At 34.4% G+C, this 20186-nt stretch overlaps 3 protein-coding genes across 3 annotated transcripts; all 3 read right to left on the bottom strand.

Annotated features, from left to right (window-relative positions):
- Positions 1-865: 865 nt before the first annotated feature.
- LOC101252950 (vesicle-associated membrane protein) lies at positions 866-6040 on the bottom strand. Its single transcript, NM_001348449.1, has 5 exons — positions 5652-6040; positions 3256-3397; positions 3046-3166; positions 2137-2199; positions 866-1174 (listed from the first exon to the last, which is right to left on the bottom strand). Exons 1-5 carry the CDS (start codon positions 5842-5844, stop codon positions 1025-1027), a joined length of 669 nt encoding a protein of 222 aa, NP_001335378.1. The 5' UTR covers positions 5845-6040; the 3' UTR covers positions 866-1024.
- An 824-nt stretch (positions 6041-6864) lies between these two features.
- On the bottom strand, positions 6865-11417 carry LOC101251146 (leucine--tRNA ligase, cytoplasmic-like). The gene is given in 4 exon segments (XM_019212240.3): positions 6865-8458; positions 8461-8964; positions 8967-10354; positions 11278-11417. Coding segments are annotated over 3 exon segments (3222 nt in total). The 5' UTR covers positions 10327-10354; positions 11278-11417; the 3' UTR covers positions 6865-7100.
- A 1816-nt stretch (positions 11418-13233) lies between these two features.
- FKBP17-1 (peptidyl-prolyl cis-trans isomerase FKBP17-1) lies at positions 13234-17036 on the bottom strand. The gene is made up of 5 exons (XM_004233177.5): positions 16669-17036; positions 16355-16477; positions 14839-14955; positions 13956-14157; positions 13234-13584 (listed from the first exon to the last, which is right to left on the bottom strand). The coding sequence occupies exons 1-4, from the start codon at positions 16951-16953 to the stop codon at positions 14035-14037; spliced, it is 648 nt and encodes a 215-aa protein (XP_004233225.1). The 5' UTR covers positions 16954-17036; the 3' UTR covers positions 13234-13584; positions 13956-14034.
- Between the last annotated feature and the right edge of the window lie 3150 nt (positions 17037-20186).

Below are 20186 nucleotides of genomic sequence, written 5' to 3'. Positions count from 1 at the left end.
ATAGCTCGGATATGTTTAAAACTAGCTCAAATACATAATATGTAGCTCATATACATTAAATATCGGTCCGGATAGCTCGAATTATTAAATACTGGCTTAAATACTCTTTAATGTGTTTGACCTACATATTACGTATTCGATTTGTGTTACTTAAAAAAGGATTAATGAAGGGATATAAAATTATGTGATTCTTAATTAAAAGGAAATGTTGATCTTTTTGTCTGTTTTATATATAAAATATGTAGAATATTTTTTTTGAAAAAATATTGAATAAATATATCATCTTTTGGTAAAGAATTGAAAAGAAGTAAGGAACTTATATATTTCAAAAAAAAAAAAGAAAGTGAGATATTTTTTCGAGAACACATAAAAAGTTTATTTGGTACGAAAGGATAAATGTTGACACATATGTATCAAGAGACACCCTCTAACTCCAACTACAAGGTTTTTAAGCCTATGCCTCGGAGTTGCAGGGAAATTAAAAATGACAATGTTCTTCAGTGAACAGTAATATACTTATATCCTACTAAAATCTTTATAGATAAAAAAACAATGGAAGTTATTGTCTTTTGTGTGAACTCGCTTTTTTTGTTAATCTTAAACCCAAATAAAAGAGGAAGGTTGACAAAAATCAATTGTGTACACGTTTAGATTAACAAAAATATATTCTTCAGCAATGCTTAGGGTACCAACATATAAAATGGTACGCAAAACCACCTGGATGAAAATTTGAATTTCATTGATAAGAGTTTCTAGCATTGGAGGTCTTTTTCTTTATAAAAAAGGAACAAATCACTAACAGCACAAAATGACCTCTCAATGGCGGGGGCATCACATACTACTACATTTAGACCAGAATATAAAGAAGAGAAAATCAGATCCATTCTGCTTCAACAAACAGAAAAAAAGTAAGTAGGCTAATACATACAGAACATACATCGTCTCTATTCTCACAGAAATGTAAATGCTGATATAGGACAAAGCTTTTCATACAACTATAGCATCACAATAGAAACATCCTCCCTCACTTTCCACAATTGAATCCCTTGCAAACTGAGAGAACAATGATGAGGATCAAAGCTATCAGGATACCTAACACTATCAGCTTGATTTTCATGTTTTGCAGCCACATCTTCCTCCGTATTTGGGTTCCCGTGTTCCTGAAGTCCTGTGCCTGTTACAATCAAAGAAGCCACTAGCATTGGTTGGTGCTTTGTACAGATGGCACCGACTTCTTTTTGGGGCAAAAGAAAAAACAACAACCACTAGAACTCTATACAATAATGATGGTTAACTACAACAAAGTTGCTGCTTAAATGAAAACTGAAGCTAATTAATATCATAACAAATCTTCTTTTTTTTTTTTTTTGGGGGGGGGGGGGGGGGGGGGGAGGATAAGTTGATAACTAATATTATATAAGTTGACGACTAATATTATAACAAACTGATCAACTTGACAAGGATACATGTAATATCTTTAGACGTTGCCAACCATCAATGATAGTCCATCCATACAGCACTAGAACACATCTCATTACAACATACAGAAGGGGGCAAGCAAACAGGTAAGTTTATTATACTCTCTTTTTTTTAAATGAAGAAAGAAGTAAAAGCTTACATAACTTCTTTTGTTTAAGTTGAGGAAGATATGAGCACCATTGTCTCTCAACATCATAGGGTTACGACAAAGTCAGACTAATGGAAGAATAAGGTAGGCAACAATCAAGCAAATCAAAGGCGACATTATCTTGTTGACAGAGCAACCCACCTTAGCCTATGGATAAGTTAGAATCAAAAGGCATATATGATCCTCCCCCCCCCCCCCCAAAACACACACAAGTGAAGTTGGCACTCAACTCAGAATGAACTGAGTTGTTCACTTGTAGCTCACGTATAAACCACATAGTAACATTAGCTAAGAGTACCCTCAAGTTAGGTTTAACATGCAAACGATATCCTATGAAGAAGTTGTCCATGTGAAGATTGAGCACCAGTAAGAGTCAATCCCATTCCCAAACAGTAAGATAAAACAAAAAAGCAAACTGTAAAATAAAATCGAAACCATCTAATTCAAATTGTTCTGAATAGAAGGATTTAAATGCAAGTTTTAAAAAAACATATATATAAAATGATAACCTGGTGATGAAGGTTCTCTGTCTTATCAACAAGAAGCTCTATCTTCTCTCCACGATCAAGAACCTAGAATTTCGAACAAAGAAACATACCACATCAACTCTCATAATGTCGACCAGTAGAGCGAAAAGCATAATAACACATGAAGGAAAGGTTTTGAAATGAGAAAAGCATTAGATGCAATCACAATAATCATTTCTTAATGGAATTTATGATTCGATTAAGACTCCAAATATATTGATGCCTTAGATCCAGCCTTGTGATCACATTATAATTATAACAGTATATAATCGGGTTGACAAAAGAAGACTCCCTTCAGACTAATAGTTTGTCTTGAAGTAATGCACCTAAAAATTATTCAGTGAACAGTAAGATTGTATGTAACTATGAAATGAGTTTATATAATGCAATCTTCAATTCTAGGAAATGATGAAGATTTGAGTTCACTCTTCATTGACGGAGCTTGCCTGAGATACCGTTCCAATAAATCACTTCCTGTTTGTTAGTAAATATTCCAAAAACTCCACATTACAAGTTTTCAGCAGGAAGTCCTTCTGCATGAATTGATCAACTTGGGCTCTACAAAATATTAGTGTTCTGTACAAAAAGAATTGAGCTAAGAATGTAGTGCAGTGGAATGGAGTGGAGTAAAACATCAGTAACTACACTAATGCAAGCTAGTTAGGTTCGGCTATATGAATCCTCAATATTCGTTTCCCTCCATTTGGAAGTTAGCATAATGATCAAAGAAATTTACAAATTTAGCTCAAGTATTTCTACAGTTGGCAGAAGGAATCTTCAGAACAATTATGAATCACATAGTTACTCCACTATATGGGGATTCAATAACAACATCACATAAGGAAGTAAGAACTAATCAACCATCAAACGATAGATGAAGAGACACTTTACCTTCTCAATGTTTTCCATCATAACACCCTTAACTTCTGAAACCTGTGCTTTCACCTTGGCAAGTTTGCTAATTTCCTCAGGGTGTTCAGCACAATACTGCATATGCTCCTTCAACTTAGGGCTGCACTTAAAAGAGTGCTATAGTTAGATGACTCAACAGAAAGCTCTGCCTTCACATACCACTAAAGTAAACTTTTAATATTAAATTACCCAAATTCCTTGTTCAGGCTATTAGGAGGAGCTGTCGCAGCCTTCCCACTCCCATATTTTGACATGAAATCATCCTTAATGCGCTCCAAAAACGCTATTGGAATTTGTCTTCCAACAGACTCCTCAGCAACCACGCAGTACGCTGTAAGGAGAATTATAAAGTTAGCATAGGTAAGTCCACTAATCAACTAAATGCAACATTGGAAAATTTCTGGAAGTGCAAGAGAGCAGAATAACAAACGATTTTCTAATATTACTCGGATTCTCCTCTCATAATAGCTATTTAATTCCACGGTTAGACACTCAGGTATGATGGTCTTCACTTCAGAGTAAATATAAAATCATCAGATCAGAGTAAAGTAAGAAGCTAAGGAATTGCATTTTGGAAGGTGAAACATTCTCTTAAATATACATCTAGTCTCTTTCCAAAAAATGCTTTCCAGTTGCTAAGAATTATGAAAAAACCAGCTGGACTAATGATGATCACAGACTTCACATTGGTGCCTTCAAGGCACTAAAAGTAACTGAAAACAGTTAAAAGTGCATCTAACGAAAACACAACTGGGACTTCAGTTCCCAGTGGCATGACAAGCTGTAGAAGAGAGTTGGACACAAGACGACATGGAAATGAAAAATATCAAAATGGTAAATTACATGATCTTGACCACCAGTCTCATCTTTCCTCCAGTGGACAAATATAAAACATCCAAGTTGATCACAGTAAAAGTGAAGCCATTAAAATATGCTCATCTGTGTGTGGGTAGGGGATTGGGTTTTTAATCTACTACATGAATGTAGGAAACGTTTTGCTTCTCTCCACTTCCTTTCTCTTCATCCCCCTCCTCCTCCCCCGCTGACTCTTTTTTCCCCTTAATCTTTAAAAGATTCTATCCACCAAAATTGTTCTTCTGTGCAAATTTTAGTTTTTGGCGAGAAACCTCTTTCTCCTTATATTATTATATTATTCTAATGCAAGTGATTTCTGGATCTGTGGAGGAAAGGAAAAGAGAGTTTTGAAGCCAGAAAAACACATGAAAAGAAAAGATTAGTTGAGTTTGGTTTTCTTATAGATTAAAAACATGTTATTTGAGGAGAATAAATGGAGTCTAAAATGTATTTGGCCGAATCAATCAATTGAAGTTGACGATAAAAACTCTGTGTTACAGAGAGGGTGGCGTGAAGAGAAATTGGAAGGAGAATTAAGGCAGGGAAGAAAAGACAGAGTGACAGGGAATGAAGATACCAAATGATGTTGGACAGTCGGGTTATTTTTGTGAAGAGATCAAAAAGTCTCTCTATTATGCAATATAATAAGCAAATAAGGGTATTTAAGGAAAATAAAAAATGAAGACATTGCTAATCTGCTACCTTCGTGCAGTAGGTTAGCAAAACCATATAGGTACTGACTACTGATGAACTCTTCCCAGTGCCCACCAAGTCTTAGACAGAGGGAAAGGAAACCCCTAGCATTTTATGTATCTGTAGCGATTTGAACCCTGCTGTCCCATCACCCATGGTTTTCATCCTAGCACAAAATATAACCTAAAGCGATGAATTCAGGTGCATTTGATTACTCAGGTTCACTTTTGCATCTCAGAGCAGTATAATGAAGCAGAACTCCCGGAAGATCATAAATCTTAACCAACTCTCGAATCTAGTACACTCCCTCCAAATAACCTCAATTGAACAATTTTTTTAACAAATCGAAACCAAGTGATGCAGTAACCAATCAGTACATCTTATTGCTTATCAAACAAATATAAATGAACCGAAGTAGTAAACTCATCCAACTTCATCAACCAGTCAGAGAAGTACAAAAAGAAAGCTCTCATACAATCGTAACAATTATAATAGAAAAAGAACTGATTCACTTTACCACCAAAGAAAACTGAGAAATGCCCCTTAAAAGCAAAGAACAAACAATTAAACAATCATTCCCCTCCCAGAAAATCCTGAAGTTCGCGGTGAAATGGATACACAAAACTTAATCCACAGAGGGAACTGATCTACAAGTCCACTGATCCCTTTCATTTCCCCTAATTTCAGATGCAACGATAAAAAATCCCTCCTAGAACACAAAATCCGGGAACCCCCAATACAACCACGAATACGGGGATGAACTTCACTCTCTCTACAATCAACAACATATATTTCACAGTACTAGAATTATTTTTAAGATCAATTTTAATCCCAGTACTAGAGTTAAATCATCATATTTCCGGATTAAGAATACAAATTAAATGAAGTTAATACCAAAAACCACTATTTTCATAAACAAAAAACACGAACTCAAAATTTCTTCGATCCCTTTTATATCTACATCAATAGAAACAACCCCAGAAACAGAAACAAAAACACCAACAGAAAACAAGAGCTTTATGGGAAAGAGAACTGACTGAATCCATTATCAACAAGGTAGTTGAAGGTATGACCATCACAATTATAGGTGAACTTGTTATTGGAAGCAGGTAGCTTCTGAAGACACTGATAAGCTATGGAGTTGAAGTTACCACTGAAATCTGTGTATTCAGCCAATATAACATTCCCACGACCGACAAACGCATAGATCAAAGCCTTCTGTTGACCCATTTACAACCGATTTCTTGCTTTTCGGTGGATCGCCGATCTGGTTTTGTGGGTTTTCTTCGATTTCGCTTAGCAAGCAAACAAAGAAGAATTCAAAGGTGAGAAAAAGTGTAGACTAATGGACTCCTCTATATCCTTGTGCCCTTTTTCTCTCTCTTGATTTTTAGAGAGAGAAAGCGAGTCCACCACTATACAAGGCAAGTGACCAAAAGTAGCTCAAATATTATATCGAACACCATTTTCTAATTTCTACTAAATATAAAAAACTTTTTTTTTTCAAATAAACCATTATAAAAATGATGAAAATATTATTATAAATATAAAACAATTTCTTTACACGTAGAAGAACGAATGACAAAATAAAAATGAGAAAAGTTTGTATTCCATTTTCGAGAAGGGTATATCAAATAATTTTAAAAAAAATACTATTTTTTTAAGTAAGAATAAAGCAAAAGAAAATTTGATCATATCAAAAGTAATGATTATAAATTAAGACATATAAGCTGAAAAAGCAATAATTCATCAAAGGTGGTCTTACCAAACCGACAGTGTTTTTAGTTTTGATCCCTATTAGAACCTAAACTTCATAGAATTCTTTTTAGGTATAGATTTAGATTTTTTAAATACAATAATAGAATTAATATTTATGGATAAATAAATAATTTATCACGCATAACAAGATCCATGACCTCCCAAAATAAATGTATAGCTGATCTTTCGAGGTCTCAAGTTCAGAATCTCTTGCTAGCAAAAGTAAGGGCTGTTTGCGGCTCATCACACGAGCTTGTTTAGTGCGAATTATCTCTCTAATGTGATTTATAAGATATTGCATAAGATCAAAATTTTTACCTTGTACATATCCAAAAGATAGCAGTTTAAAAATTCGTTAAAAAAATTTGTAAAAAGCTAGAAAAACACTCTATTTATAATAGGAAGGCAAGGAACACTGCCTTTTGTTTATCACAATTGTCAAAAGGTTTCCAAGGAACAGAAATACTAACAAACATCAGAATATCATATACCTTTATATCAACTCCTTCACTGAATTAATGTTATAGATACACTGAAGTAAAGGTTACATAATATAATTAGAAGAAATGGAAGTAGCAATCACAAATTTGGTCTGAACAAAGGGGAGGCCTTAAATCTGAAAATTGGCTAAAACACTAAAACCAAAAAACATAACCATACTTGGACAAGTTATTAGGCAGGATGCTGGGACAAAAATGTTCATAACTTGTTCTGCAAAAATGTTTTTTTCAGAGAAAGATTGCAGTTGGATTGCCTGGTGATGGTGGATTCTGCCTCACGACTGCAGCATGAGGCCCTGCTCTCTCCAGGGCATCATCTATCATAGATAAGATCTCCAATCTCTCGAGACCAAGCTGTCTTTTGATCAAGTCTGAGTTCTTCTCAAGGACTTCAATCTCTCCAAAAGGAAGTCTCAAGTCCAACGCTTGAACCCCAACTGCCAATACTTCGTCTTTCTTGAACCTCAAGAAAGGCATACAGAGCTTTTGTATTTGTTTGAAATTGCCTTGCTGTGCAATATCACTCTTCTGCAATTCGGAGAGTATTTCTTTATCAGGTGCAAAGGAGCCGGTTGAAGTGTCAAATTTCCTTTGCAGAATCCCCAAACATTCCTTTTTCCACCCACCATACTGCTCATCCACATATATCAGGCCCACAGTAGGTTTGTTTTGGCTATTCAGATTTACATTTCCTTTCTTTGAACCAGAAACCTGCTTCTGAAGTAGCTTCCTCATCGAGATAATCGTATCTTGCAAATATTTGTTGGCCTTCTTAAGGGTAAGATCGGGCAAATCAGCCTCAGGCCACCCAGCTTTTATGACATAACCATCCTTCTTCAAAAGCTCTCTCCAGGCATATTCAGCATAGTGTGGACAGATTGGAGCAATGAGTCGTGTTTGAACATCCATAAATCGCCATAGCAAATTCCGGTTCATGCCTCCTGAACCACAAGAAAGCCTGTACTCATCTCTGGCAGCCTGAAGATCATAAAAACCAGTTTTCAGAGCTTCCCGAAACATGTATTCACTGTAGTTCTTCTCTGCCGTCCTAACTGCAATATTAATTTCATTAGCAAACACGCGGTCTGCATATGTGCATGGTGGCCCATTTCTTAAAGATGGCTCTGCAGAAAGAACCTCCTGCATCCATGCTATTTCTTTTGTGAGACGTAAGATGGCAGCATTAGCTGCTTCAAAGACAAAGTTAGCATCGTCCATCCCATCACCTGCATCTGCAAGAGCAAAGCGTGTGGCATCAGCTGAAAACTCTTCAATTGCCTGCCGGAGTGTTCGGAAATTTCCCGTAGACTTGAACATCTTCTCAGAGTTGAGCATTATATGCCCATTGCATCTGAAACCACGCGGACAGTAATGTTTAGGGAACATGGCAGCGTGGTTATAGATGAAAAAGGTAAGATGATTCTGAATAAGATCCTTCCCAGAAACTCTGAGATCGAAGGGATACCAGTAGTCAAATTCCTTCTTCATTTCCTTGAGAAGAGAAGAAGATATAGAAGAATTTTCAGGAAAAGGTCCATTACAGAACAAGAATTCCCAGATCTCATCGGTCCTGAAGAGTGATCGTTACCATACATGTCCCCTTTCTGCAAGAAATGTGCCACGGTGTAATATGCCATATAAATTGTGGAATCAGACAAGGACTCAACTAAGAATTCCTCATCCCAAGGAATACGAGTTCCCAGCCCAAAATTGCGAGAGCAAGCCCATTGATTAAGCCAGCTAAGAGTGTGTTCAAAACCATGCCGTGTCTCATCAGAGTAGAGATTCATACTGGCCAAACACTCTTCTGCAGCTTTCCTCCATTCTGATTCTCCATAAGTGAGATACCACTGATCAGTCAAAGCCACAACACACTCATCCCCAGATCTCGACATGACCTTCTTCTCAGGTTCACTATATATAACTGCTTGATTCATCTCTAAAAGGTTGCTCCTGATCAGACCTTTTGCTTCTTGGACTTTCATACCAGCAAATTCTCCAACAATCATGGTTCCTTCGTAAAACCCACCCTTGTAAATTGTTTTCTTTGCCTCTTCAAGCTTATCTCTTTCATTCTGGCTCTTAATTTTTTTTCAATACAAATTCTCTCAGCTGACCTGTCTCCAAAATCTGGATGGTTGATAATTGGGACTATCTCAAACGGCAAGACCCACTCATCCTTCACACCGAATTTGGCCCTGAAAGCTGGCTTTGACTTCAAATCATGTAGGGCCATATAATCATCGGGGGAATCACTGGGAACACTAGTTACAATTCCTGTACCTTTTTCAGTAAGGACAGATAACATGGGCAGAGTGTATATTGTCTTATTAAATGCCAAGGGAGACCTCAGGGGCAAACCTATAAGATCTTGACCAGATAATTCAAGCAAACAACTCGGCTTCTCAGGGATCCGAGACAACCTTTGATAGGCTAGATTAAGAGCTGCCTTATAAGTCAACACAAAAACCTCAGTATCATTAATCTCAAACACCCCATATTTTCCTTCGGACAAAACCCAAGCATTTGTTTGCCCATACATGGTCTCTGGTCTCAGTGTAGCTGCTGCGAGATATACCTTTTTCCCCTCCAGAACACTCATCTTTGGTGGAAAAGGTGAGAGAACTTCCATCTTGATAAGAGTGTACTCCTGAGGGATAACTCCTTCACCAGAAGCACGGTCATGGTCAGCACATGGCTGACCATCTAGGGGCGAATATACGGTGTACCTGAGATCCTTAACAATCTTTCCCGAGGCTTTCAGCTTCCGCATTTGCCACCGTACAAACGAATCAAAGTACGGATTCATATCAGTTGTAATAAAAGTTCTACGCCAATCACAACCCAAGCCGAACTCCTTCAGATCCTCTACAGCCAGTGGTGGAAAGTATGTTAGCCAGTAATATGGGTCTTTAAACCTCGCAATTTCCTCGTCAGACAGACCATAACTCCTCATTATCTCCCACTGGTACTTAACACCCCCAGTCTTTGCAAGAACCTTTGATTTCTTTCCTTTAAAGTTTCCACCTGGCAAACCCTGATTTCCTTCACCCTCAACCTTCACTTCTGTTTCAACATTCTCCGCTTCCTTCACAACAGGAAACACGGGTGGGTTCCCAAACCTCGATATCTCCCTCGAAAGCTTATCAGCAGATGCCTTTATGGGCATTCCTGTGCAGTGAAATGCAAAAGGCAAAAGAACACTAGCACCTCTCAATCGGTGATATGCAGCTGCAAATTCAAGCTTTGACAATGAAAAGGCATGGCCCAAATGTAGATATCCATTCATATAAGGGAAAGGGAAATTCCCAAAGAACTTTTCACCCACTTTAGGAGGCGATTCTTTAGGTTCAGCTCTGAAAACATCACCTTCTGTCCACCACTTATGAACCTGTTTCTCTATGTCTAACAATTGGTTCCTTCGGGCAAAACTTCTGCCACCTTCTTCTGCCATCACTTCTCTATCAGCAAACCCACAGAATCTGCATAAGAGAGGAAAAATCATATCAAGTGAACATCTTCAGAATTATATCTTCACAGATCATCAAGAAAATTTTGAATAGATAACGCCACATCTTTCAAGAACATGCACACTGAAAAAAATGCACAAAAAGAAACATCATGTTCTTGTAGAAAACAAATAACCGAACCCCAAGCTAACATCGCATGCGCAATAAACTAACATAATGGAACACTATGATAACCAAAATAAAATCTTAGGTAATAACAAGTGATCTGATGCATCAATTCCGTATGCTTAACAGAACGTCTGAGTCATGAAGTGATCTAGACCGTGTCTTCCTCAGGAGGAGCAATTATGGAACAAAGCAATAGTAGACCATTTACCATCTCCTTCAAGAAACCAACAAGTTGCTAGAAATACAAAATTACCAAACAGCTGGACCAGGCACTAGGCCGGAAAGGAAACTGCTTAAGAATCTACTTAGAAGCATGTACAGTTTCAATTAAGGCCCTACATACAATGGAATCAACTGAAAAAATCAGCAGAACATAATTAGAAAAAGGAAAAGCTTTACAGGCCACCTTACCATAAATGCAGCTGAAAAATTATTAGAACAATTAAGTAAATGAAATACTATAAACAATGAAAATAGAAGTAACTCAACAATGAACCCACCCAAGATTAAGGCTTTATGATTCAATTTCGCAAAAGGATGATGGCTATCACATACTTACTACTATAAAAGTAACTTATTCATGAACCCACCAAAGATTGGGACTTTATTATATTTATTCAACCTAAGAATGATGGACATTTGGAAAATGACAGAAAATCAAACATATCCATATCATTCAAGAAAATTAGCACAATTACTAACAAATACTATTATAATTCAAGAATTGAGAAAAAAAATTAGTGACAAATAGGAAAAAGTTTTATCACCTTGATTTGCTTAAATTGAATGGGAATATTACATATGATGAAAATCGCTTAGGCTTAAGTGAATAACGTCTCAGTATATGAGACGCCACAGTGAAGAATGAGGATCAAAGTAGGAGGGTTACGTTTAGTAGGGTTTTTGCATTTTCTTTTGCAAAAATCTGTTTTTGCAAGAAAATTTAACAGAATGAAATAACATATTTTTGCAAAAGAAAATGTTATTGGTTAGTAGCTTTCGATTTTATGTATTATCGAATATCAATAATCAAATTAATAAGATATTTGTTATTAATTTTTGTTTATTAATTTTTAGTAGTTTGATTTTTGATTTAATCAATAAAAATGGTTCTCCAATTTTCTTTGTTTTCTCTGATTTTCATGATCTGTTCATACAAGAAGCAGCAAATTCAAGTAAGTTTTCTAATATGAAGTTATTTTCTTTCTAGTTAAGCAACAAAGGTGATGCAATTGCATGGTAGTAAATAGTAATCTTTCAAAAAGAAGAAAAATAAAGTCAGTTCACACGGATGGGTAGAACCCCGTCAAGCCAAGAATTATAAAATGTAGGTAAAAGGATCAAATATTCCCTAAACTATGTAAAAAGGTTTAGATATACCTCCGTTTAAAGTTTGGTTCATTTATACCCTCGCCGTTTAACTTTTGGTCTATATATGCCCTTTTGGATGTTAGTTGGTCAACTCGAAATATCCAACTCATTTTACTTTTATTTAAATGTCAAATGGATTTTTCACGTCATTTTTATGTATTATCACTTGACATTTATATTCATGGAAAAAGGGTCAAATATGTCCCTAAACTATTCAAAAAGGTCTAGATATACCTCGTTTAAAGTTTGGTCCATTTATACCCTAGCCTTTTAACTTTTGGTCTACATATGCCTTTATGGGTGTTAGTTGGTCAACTCGAAATATCCATCTCATTTTGCTTTTTTGAAATGTCAAATAGATTTTTCACATCATTTTTATATATTATCACTTGACATTTATATTAAAAGAGAAAGGGGTCACTTATGCCCTAACTATCCGACCTAATTTTAAAACACATATACGACCATCTCTTAAATGGTTCAATTATGCCCCTAATCCAACTCATATATGTGTGAATTATTCTGTTATTTACATCATCATCGCCTACTGCAGCTTGCAGTTGTGACTGTAACGTTGTTGCGGCGAATTCCTCCGCTCTCGCCCTTGCCTGCCAGGTTTGTGCCTCCAGCTCTGTGTTGCGCCGAAACGCTTTTCAAACCTCGACTTCATTTTCCTTCTGTTGTCGTGCCATTGATTCCTCGGCGGTTCCAATTAGAGCACGATAGTGTTCGCCTTTTAAATGGTTCAATATGTCCTAATCCGACCCATATACGGTATTTTAAAAAATTGGTCGTATATGTGTTTTAAAATTAGGTCGGATAGTTAGGGGCATAAAAGACCCCTTGACCCCTTTCTCTTTTAATATAAATGTCAAGTAATAATATATAAAAATAATGTGAAAAATCCATGTGGCATTTAAAGAAAAGTAAAATGAGTAGGATATTTCGAGTTGACCAACTAACACACATAAGGGCATATGTAGACCAAAAGTTGAAATGTGAGGATATAAATGGACTAAACTTTAAACGGGGGTATATCTAGACCTTTTTGAATAGTTTAGGGGCATATTTGACCCTTTTTCCTTGAATATAAATGTCAAGTGATAATACATAAAAATGACGTGGAAAATCCATTTGGCATTTAAATAAAAGTAAAATGAGTTGGATATTTCGAGTTGGCCAACTAACGCCCAAAAGGGCATATATAGACCAAAAGTTGGACGGCAAGGGTATAAATGGACCAAACTTTAAACGGGGTATATCTAAATCTTTTCAAATAGTTTAGGGGCATATTTGACCTTTTTCCTTAAAATGTAAAAGAAAATAGAGTTCGTATTTAAAATCTAAGCAACTATTATATAATTAGGGATAAAAAATAAAGATCTAGTATAATCTAATTTGGGTTATTGATTTAATCGTTAACTAAATCTTATACAAAAAGATCAAAATGATAGACCAATAAGAGAAAATTACAAAATCGTTAATGTAAGATCACAAGATTCAGAAATTTTATTTTACTTTCTTTTAAGTCTGCATCAAGTTGAATGAACATATATACATGTATTATTTCGTCTAAAGAGTTGTAAAAACTCCCTCAAGCGCTCTCCCCCTTTGCCTTTGTTTATATGGCAATTTGGTACATCATAGGACCAAACTCTTCACTGAGGCTTCTTTAGCTAAACACTATTTCATCATCTGTAAACCTGAAAGCACAACAATGAATTGACTAAGAATGAGATATCTTTAACTTGCTACTGAGTATACAGTATGAGCAAAACTACAAACAAGAAGCTTTGTCAAGCAGAGAAACAAACAACTTGCAACTTAAGAGGCTAACGAATCTCTATCATACATAACCGCGAGTTAGAGGTATTTATCTCATCTTAGAGCTAACTCCTCTATAAAGCATTCAATAACTATACATGCATGTTATGTTGTACTACGAGTATTGTCAAGAATATGTGGTAGAGATTCAGGACAGACCTTCTAAAGAAACACAGTTTCAAATACTTCAAGTACTAGGTGATCAGCATTAATAATGTGTACAACATTTCCCATAAAACAGTAGATTTACCTTCCATCGTCATCGAACTGACAACAATTGCTCCATACTCCAGTAAAGTGGAGAAACATGGCTGCTAAATGATCTGAGATCAGAGATGCCTCAGGCTGACCAATTCAATATCAAATATGACTGTCCCCAATGTTGCGCCTTCTCCATTTGCAAGACGGGTTGGGTTGAAAATGGTAGTAAAAAGTCTTTGCCGATCGAAATACTGAAAGAGGGAGAAAATGTTACTAACTTAAGTTCCAAATGAAATATATTAATGAGATTAAAACTTTTCCTAGTCTCTTCCTAAAAAATATTAGAAGTAATACTAATCTCGGTTTCAACACCAAATAAATACAATCAATCAGTTTTAAAGACCTTTGTACTGCAGATATTATGAATGACTGAATCAACCAACAGAAAAAGGCTGGGATAGTAAGACTCTGAAATCACTTCCAAGACTCTAACAAGGTCGACTACATAATCCCCAAACTAATCTTGTTTGACTCAAACTCGAGAACTCTGGTTAAGGATGAAGAAATACTTACCGCTCCACCATAACCCTTGTCGGTGTAGAATTATAATTTTATTATGCCTTAAAGAGTAACGTAATTCTTGAACAAATTTTTTTCTGCTAACTAACTAGTAGAGAAGTAATACTTCTTCTTGCAAAAGGGTAACAGTTCACACGATTAACATACATCAAACATATAAAGGAGATTAAAGACATGATTCCATGCCTTTTACTTTCCAAAACCCAGGCTCGGTAAGAACCCCACAGCATCATTCATGCAGAAAGAGCTCTAGAATTAGAAAACTAACTACACTTCCCTGCCAAATCTATCCAAAAGAATGCAACTGAGAAGTACTAAATTATGATTATAAAGGAAGAAGAGCAACTTCACACATTAGGTGGCAGGGGTTCTTGGGATGTATTCTGATATCCTTGAGATGGTGGGATAATAACTCGGCGAAGGCCGCCTACTTTCATCGATTTCACAGCAGTTTCAATCCCTGATATAACCTGCAATAAATACATAGACAAAGATGTAGAATTAATTGCTACAATTTATTTTTGTATATAATTTAGTAGGTTCAGATTAGTGGAACAGATACTACTTCAAAGTAGAAAGAATTCATGACAGAAAAACTCAAACGATGATCAAAGCAAATTGAAACAACCAAAACAAGCATAGTCAAGCACCTGCTCTGAAAGACCAAAAAAGTAAGGAAATTCAGAAAAAGGAAATATCTCGTTTGAAGGTTCACTACAATGACGGTATGAGGAAACACATGCGAGATAGGTAGAGTTGGATATTTACAACTAACATCATCTACGGATTTTTCATTAATAAAACAAAAGTAACAAATTTTGGCACTTTAGCGATAATCCAAATTACAGAAGAAGAAAAAAAACATTCATCTTACTTTATTATCATGTTCTCCTCTTGGATACACCTTACCCTGAACCTACATTTGAACTTTTCCATAGTTGTAGTCCTCGCCTACCTGCCAATGTTCCTTCATTCCTACCTTATGCTAGATGGTCATTGTTCCTACTTCCTGCATGCAGTCTTGGCCCAGAACCTTCTTCTTTCGTTTTTCTAACTGCATTTACTTTTCTTTTCTTCCTTTATCATTCTTGTGTCAAGCATTTCAAAATAACTTTACAAAGTAGTTTGCTTCCACTGCCTTAGGTAGTGCCAGAAACTATAGGTTTTACCACTTTTGTAGGTGATGCTAGAAATTGAAGGACCACAAAGAGGAAGAAACATTGTAGCAGCAACAAAGGCATAGAATCAATTAGTCTAGAAGCATCATTTTGTTTAGGCTATTTTCATATGGATCATACTATGATGGCAGCTTTTCAATGTGGTGGTATATTTTGTATGTACTAGCTACCTTCTTAAATCATGAAGATGTCAAGTTAGTTAATATCTATCCAGAGGAGCATCTCATAGGGCCATATAGCCAACGGAAGGATAAGTTCAAACAACATTAATTGAATTACAGGGTAACTATTACTAACCAGCCTAAAGGAAAACTCACAAACATAGTGCTTTCACCAACAATCTGAAGGATGATAGCAAAACACAATAACACGGAGGACTGCATACTCCCACATGCTGTTCACCACATTTCTACATGATAGCAAGATACAACAACACAGAGGAATGCACATTCCTACATGCTACCTTTTCCACTCTGGTTGTATCCATATCAAGTCACCATCTTCCCTGATCTACTCTAACTTTTAAAATATAAGATTTGTTAAATCCCCTGCATCCTCTATTCTCCTATCATCTACCTTGTCTTGGGCGAAATTTCAATCTTTTCAGGTTCAACAAATTACATTGAGTCCTCTTTGCTCAGTTAAAAAGAAAAAACTTCAATGGACAAGTGTAAAAGACAGGTTAACTCACTTTGCCCGAACCAAGGACAAAAGAAAAAGGAATTGGTTCACCAGTTTCATCCTTGTGATCGTACGTCGAGTCAAAACGCCATCCTTGCTTTGCAGCAAGCCTCCCGTAATAATGAATTGCAACCTGTCCAATTACAGTGAGAAGACAAGTCTGTACAGCTGATGACAATGTGCAAGAACAAACATATTTCACTAAAAAAATTCCCAAGAACAAATTTTGTTACCAATAACTCAAAAAGATCCTAACTTTGTACAAAATTTAGGGAACAGAAGAAGAATAAGAAAGCATCACAGGAAAAAGATTAAAAGGGGTACCAAGTCACCATCAATGGGGGTTTCTCCATCACCAACACGAAGGTCCAAGGCCTTGACACCTCCAGAATTAGGGAGGTCCAAGAATTTTGGAACTTGAGGATTGGCCCAAGAAATTGAAGTAGTGGGTGCATTTCCACTAGAGAAAACAAGAGCAGAGAGTGAAATAGTGAGTGCAGAAAGAGAAAAAGCTCTTCTTGATTTGTGGGTTGAAGAAGTGGAAGCTTCGATTTTGTGAAGATATAGGTATGTTGGACATGGTAATGGAAGTACCTTGATCATTCTCATCTTCACTGCTCTTCAAGCTTTTCTGGTTTTCTTTTTGTGGAGGGGAAAAGATTTCATTAATATATATTTTTTTTTAGTATTAAGTAAATATAATATAATATGTTTTCCATGTTTTTGTAAAGTATTTTTCCTGAGATAGTAAATCGGTTTGAGTTATTTTTCAAATGGAAAAGGGTCTAAAATGCCCTTAAAGTATTAAAAATGGTATAAAATTACCCTCCATCCATCTATTGGCTCCAAAATGTCCTTTTTCATCCACCTATTGCCTCCAAAATATCCTTTGTCCTTTGAGTTCAAAATTGACCACTTATTTAATGATTTTAAATCTAAACTATTTAAATATTTTTAAAATAGTTGATGTTCATCTATTGGTTATAATTTAATTTATTTGTATTATTTATAAATCAACCCACCACCCACCCATTACTAACTAAACTCCACTTAATTAAAAATCCAATTATAATATCAAAATCATCATAAACACTATTAAAACACGATGAAATTATAGATTAATGAAAATGACATCTAAAATTATTCGAGTCCGAATCGAAGCTCCATTTAAATTTATGTTGAGCTGCTTATTTAGGAGTACACTTTCAATTTGATTCTCTTTCAAGATTGAATTAGAAATTGATGATTAAAGGTAAAGAAATAATACATCCCGAATTAATTCATTCACTTTTTTAAAATATAATTTTAAAATATTTATGATTTGTTTTACAGCTTTTAATATATTATTTTGAAAAAAAAGTTACCTATGAAGTAACATCACATAATTGAGACGTTAGAATGATTAAGATGAACATAGTCAAACTTTTAAGTTTATCGGTAATTTTTATTTAGACACTTGAATGTATAATAATTTACTTCTATAGATTTTTTTGTCTCAAATTTTTTAGAACACTCAAGTGGCAGTAGCTTTTCTATTGTTGCATTAATAATGTGAGTGATTTATTAATTTGGAGGATTTAATTCGTAATGGATGGGTAGTGGATTGATTTATAAATTATAGTAATAAATTAAATATAACAAATAGTTGAGCGCCATGTATTTAAAAAAATATTTAAATAGTTTAAAAATAAAACTGTTAAATAAGTGGTCAATTTTGAACCAAAACGTTGGATGACAAGGGTATTTTAGACCCAATAGGTGTGTGGGAAGGGTATATTGGAGCCAATAGCTGGATGGAGGGTAATTTTATACCATTTTCAATACTTTGAGGGTATTTTAGACCATTTTCCATTTTCCAAATCATAAATGTTGTAATTTACTTGGGTGATTATTACTTTTTTAAATATTTAAAATAAAAATTCAAACTAATTAAGTTGGTAAAATAGTAATTGTATTTTTATTGGTTTCTTCTCAATTTTGCTATCAAACTAATAAACAATTGGTTTGAATTGACTTAAAAAAATAGTTTTTTTTAATTGAAAATAAAAAGTCAAATTATAATAAATTTTAAATCAAAAAATAAAAAGTAGGACAGAATCTACTTTTGATTTGTCTTATTTTAAGTCATTTTTTGTATTTTGTCAAAACTTTCTAACTTATTTTAAGTTATTCTTTATATTTGTTAAACACTTTCAAAAGACAAAAACTAACTTAAAATAGAGTTGATTAACTTTTGCGGAGTATTTTTTTTTATATTTTTTGGTCATACTCAAAAGTTATATTTAATATACTATCAAGAACATATTTTAGGTTAGAATAATAATAATAATAATAATAATAATAATAATAATAATAATAATAATAATAATAATAATAATAAGTTATTATTCTTTTAAGAAAAAATTGTCATTAAGTATAATATCTACTGGAATAAATCTTCAAAATCGAACCATAGTTCATAAATTCGAATTGAGTAAAGGTTATTAATTTATCGATAATAAGTTATTGATTTATCGATTTCAACAAGTGTTATTTATTTTTATTATGAGGTTATTAGTTCTTAAAGGTTTGAACTTTTTTCTAACGGGTTAATTGATAATATGATAGTAAACTAAAGAATTATATTCACTTCATTTGGCATATGACTTGGATTTTAGTTTATACTTTTAATTCTGATGACCTCAAACTCTTGGTTATTCTATAATATATACTAATGCTTGTTTCGAATAAGATGCAACTTGTTAACTCATGTGCACGATTCTGATTTGTCACTTTGTTTTAAAGTAATTTTTAATTTTTTTTTTTTAAAAAAAATATATATAGTGGCAAACTAATAAATCAAATTAATTGCTATAACTATCATTTGATTTAATTGTGTCCCATAGCAAACTGTTTGTCAGTCACCTCTCTCCTTCAAACTCTCGCTTGCCACTCTCCTCTCTCGCTTTTATACAAACACAAGCGTATAAAATCTGTTTCTATTTGTATAAAGCAAAGGAAATTGTATAAATACATATATTTTTGTTCCCCGCTCTCCCCTCTCCCAGATCTCGCTCGCCACTCTCCCTAATCTCGCTTGCCACCCTCGCCTCTCTCGCTTATACAAACTAAAGCAAAATGTATAAATTTTGTTTGTGTTTGTAAAAAGCGAGAGAAAATTGATCCTTCACTAAGAAATACAAGCATCCATGCAAAATACATATATTTTCGTCCTATACACTTATAATTATACAATAAAAATACTCCCTTACCCAATTTCTTTTGTCTTTCTCTCTTTCTCGTTTTATACAAATTGAAATTGTATATAGTTTCTCTCTTTCTTGCTTTATACAATTCGATTCAATTGTATATTCCGTGCCCAAGTCTCTTTTGTCTTTTTCTCTTTCTCATTTTATACAAATACAATTCTTTGTTCAAGTCTCTTTCTCATTTTATAAATGTTTGATATGGAGTGCTATGCAAACTTTGCTATAACATACAAATATAAAATAAATTTTATATTTGTTATATATAAAAGTTAGCCTTCTTTTGTATATGTCAAATCTTAATAATAAAATCAATAACAATCAATAACTAATAACTTAAACTGATACACTTCAAAATCAAAACAATCAATACGTAATCCTCTATGAGGCGAGTCAAGATCCTATGAAACATAATTATCTACCTCCATGACGTAAGAATACAGTTTCTAATGGAGTACTCTATTTCGGGTCCCATTTTGTAAAATAATACTTGATATTATTGTTGTTTATAGATATAGTAGACATTCAATCTAAATTGACTTAATAAATATATATATATATATATGTAAATAAAAGCTTAAATTAATAGAAAAACTC

This window comes from Solanum lycopersicum, chromosome 2, assembly GCF_036512215.1.
Source record: "Solanum lycopersicum chromosome 2, SLM_r2.1".
Taxonomy (NCBI): domain Eukaryota; kingdom Viridiplantae; phylum Streptophyta; class Magnoliopsida; order Solanales; family Solanaceae; genus Solanum; species Solanum lycopersicum.
This window is presented reverse-complemented; position numbering and strand designations above follow the sequence as displayed.

Excerpts from the sequence above, each read along its gene's own strand:
- FKBP17-1 (XM_004233177.5), bottom strand. The coding sequence starts at position 16,953 with ATGAGAATGATCAAGGTACTTCCATTACCATGTCCAACATACCTATAT. Across the intron at positions 16,478-16,668 it reads CCCCCATTGATGGTGACTTG|GTTGCAATTCATTATTACGG; the intron begins GTACCCCTTTTA and ends GTAATTGGACAG. Across the intron at positions 14,158-14,838 it reads AAGAACCCCTGCCACCTAAT|TATTTCGATCGGCAAAGACT; the intron begins GTGTGAAGTTGC and ends TCCCTCTTTCAG.
- LOC101252950 (NM_001348449.1), bottom strand. The coding sequence starts at position 5,844 with ATGGGTCAACAGAAGGCTTTGATCTATGCGTTTGTCGGTCGTGGGAAT. Across the intron at positions 3,398-5,651 it reads CCTTGTTGATAATGGATTCA|CGTACTGCGTGGTTGCTGAG; the intron begins GTCAGTTCTCTT and ends TTCTCCTTACAG. Across the intron at positions 3,167-3,255 it reads AGCCTGAACAAGGAATTTGG|CCCTAAGTTGAAGGAGCATA; the intron begins GTAATTTAATAT and ends TTTTAAGTGCAG.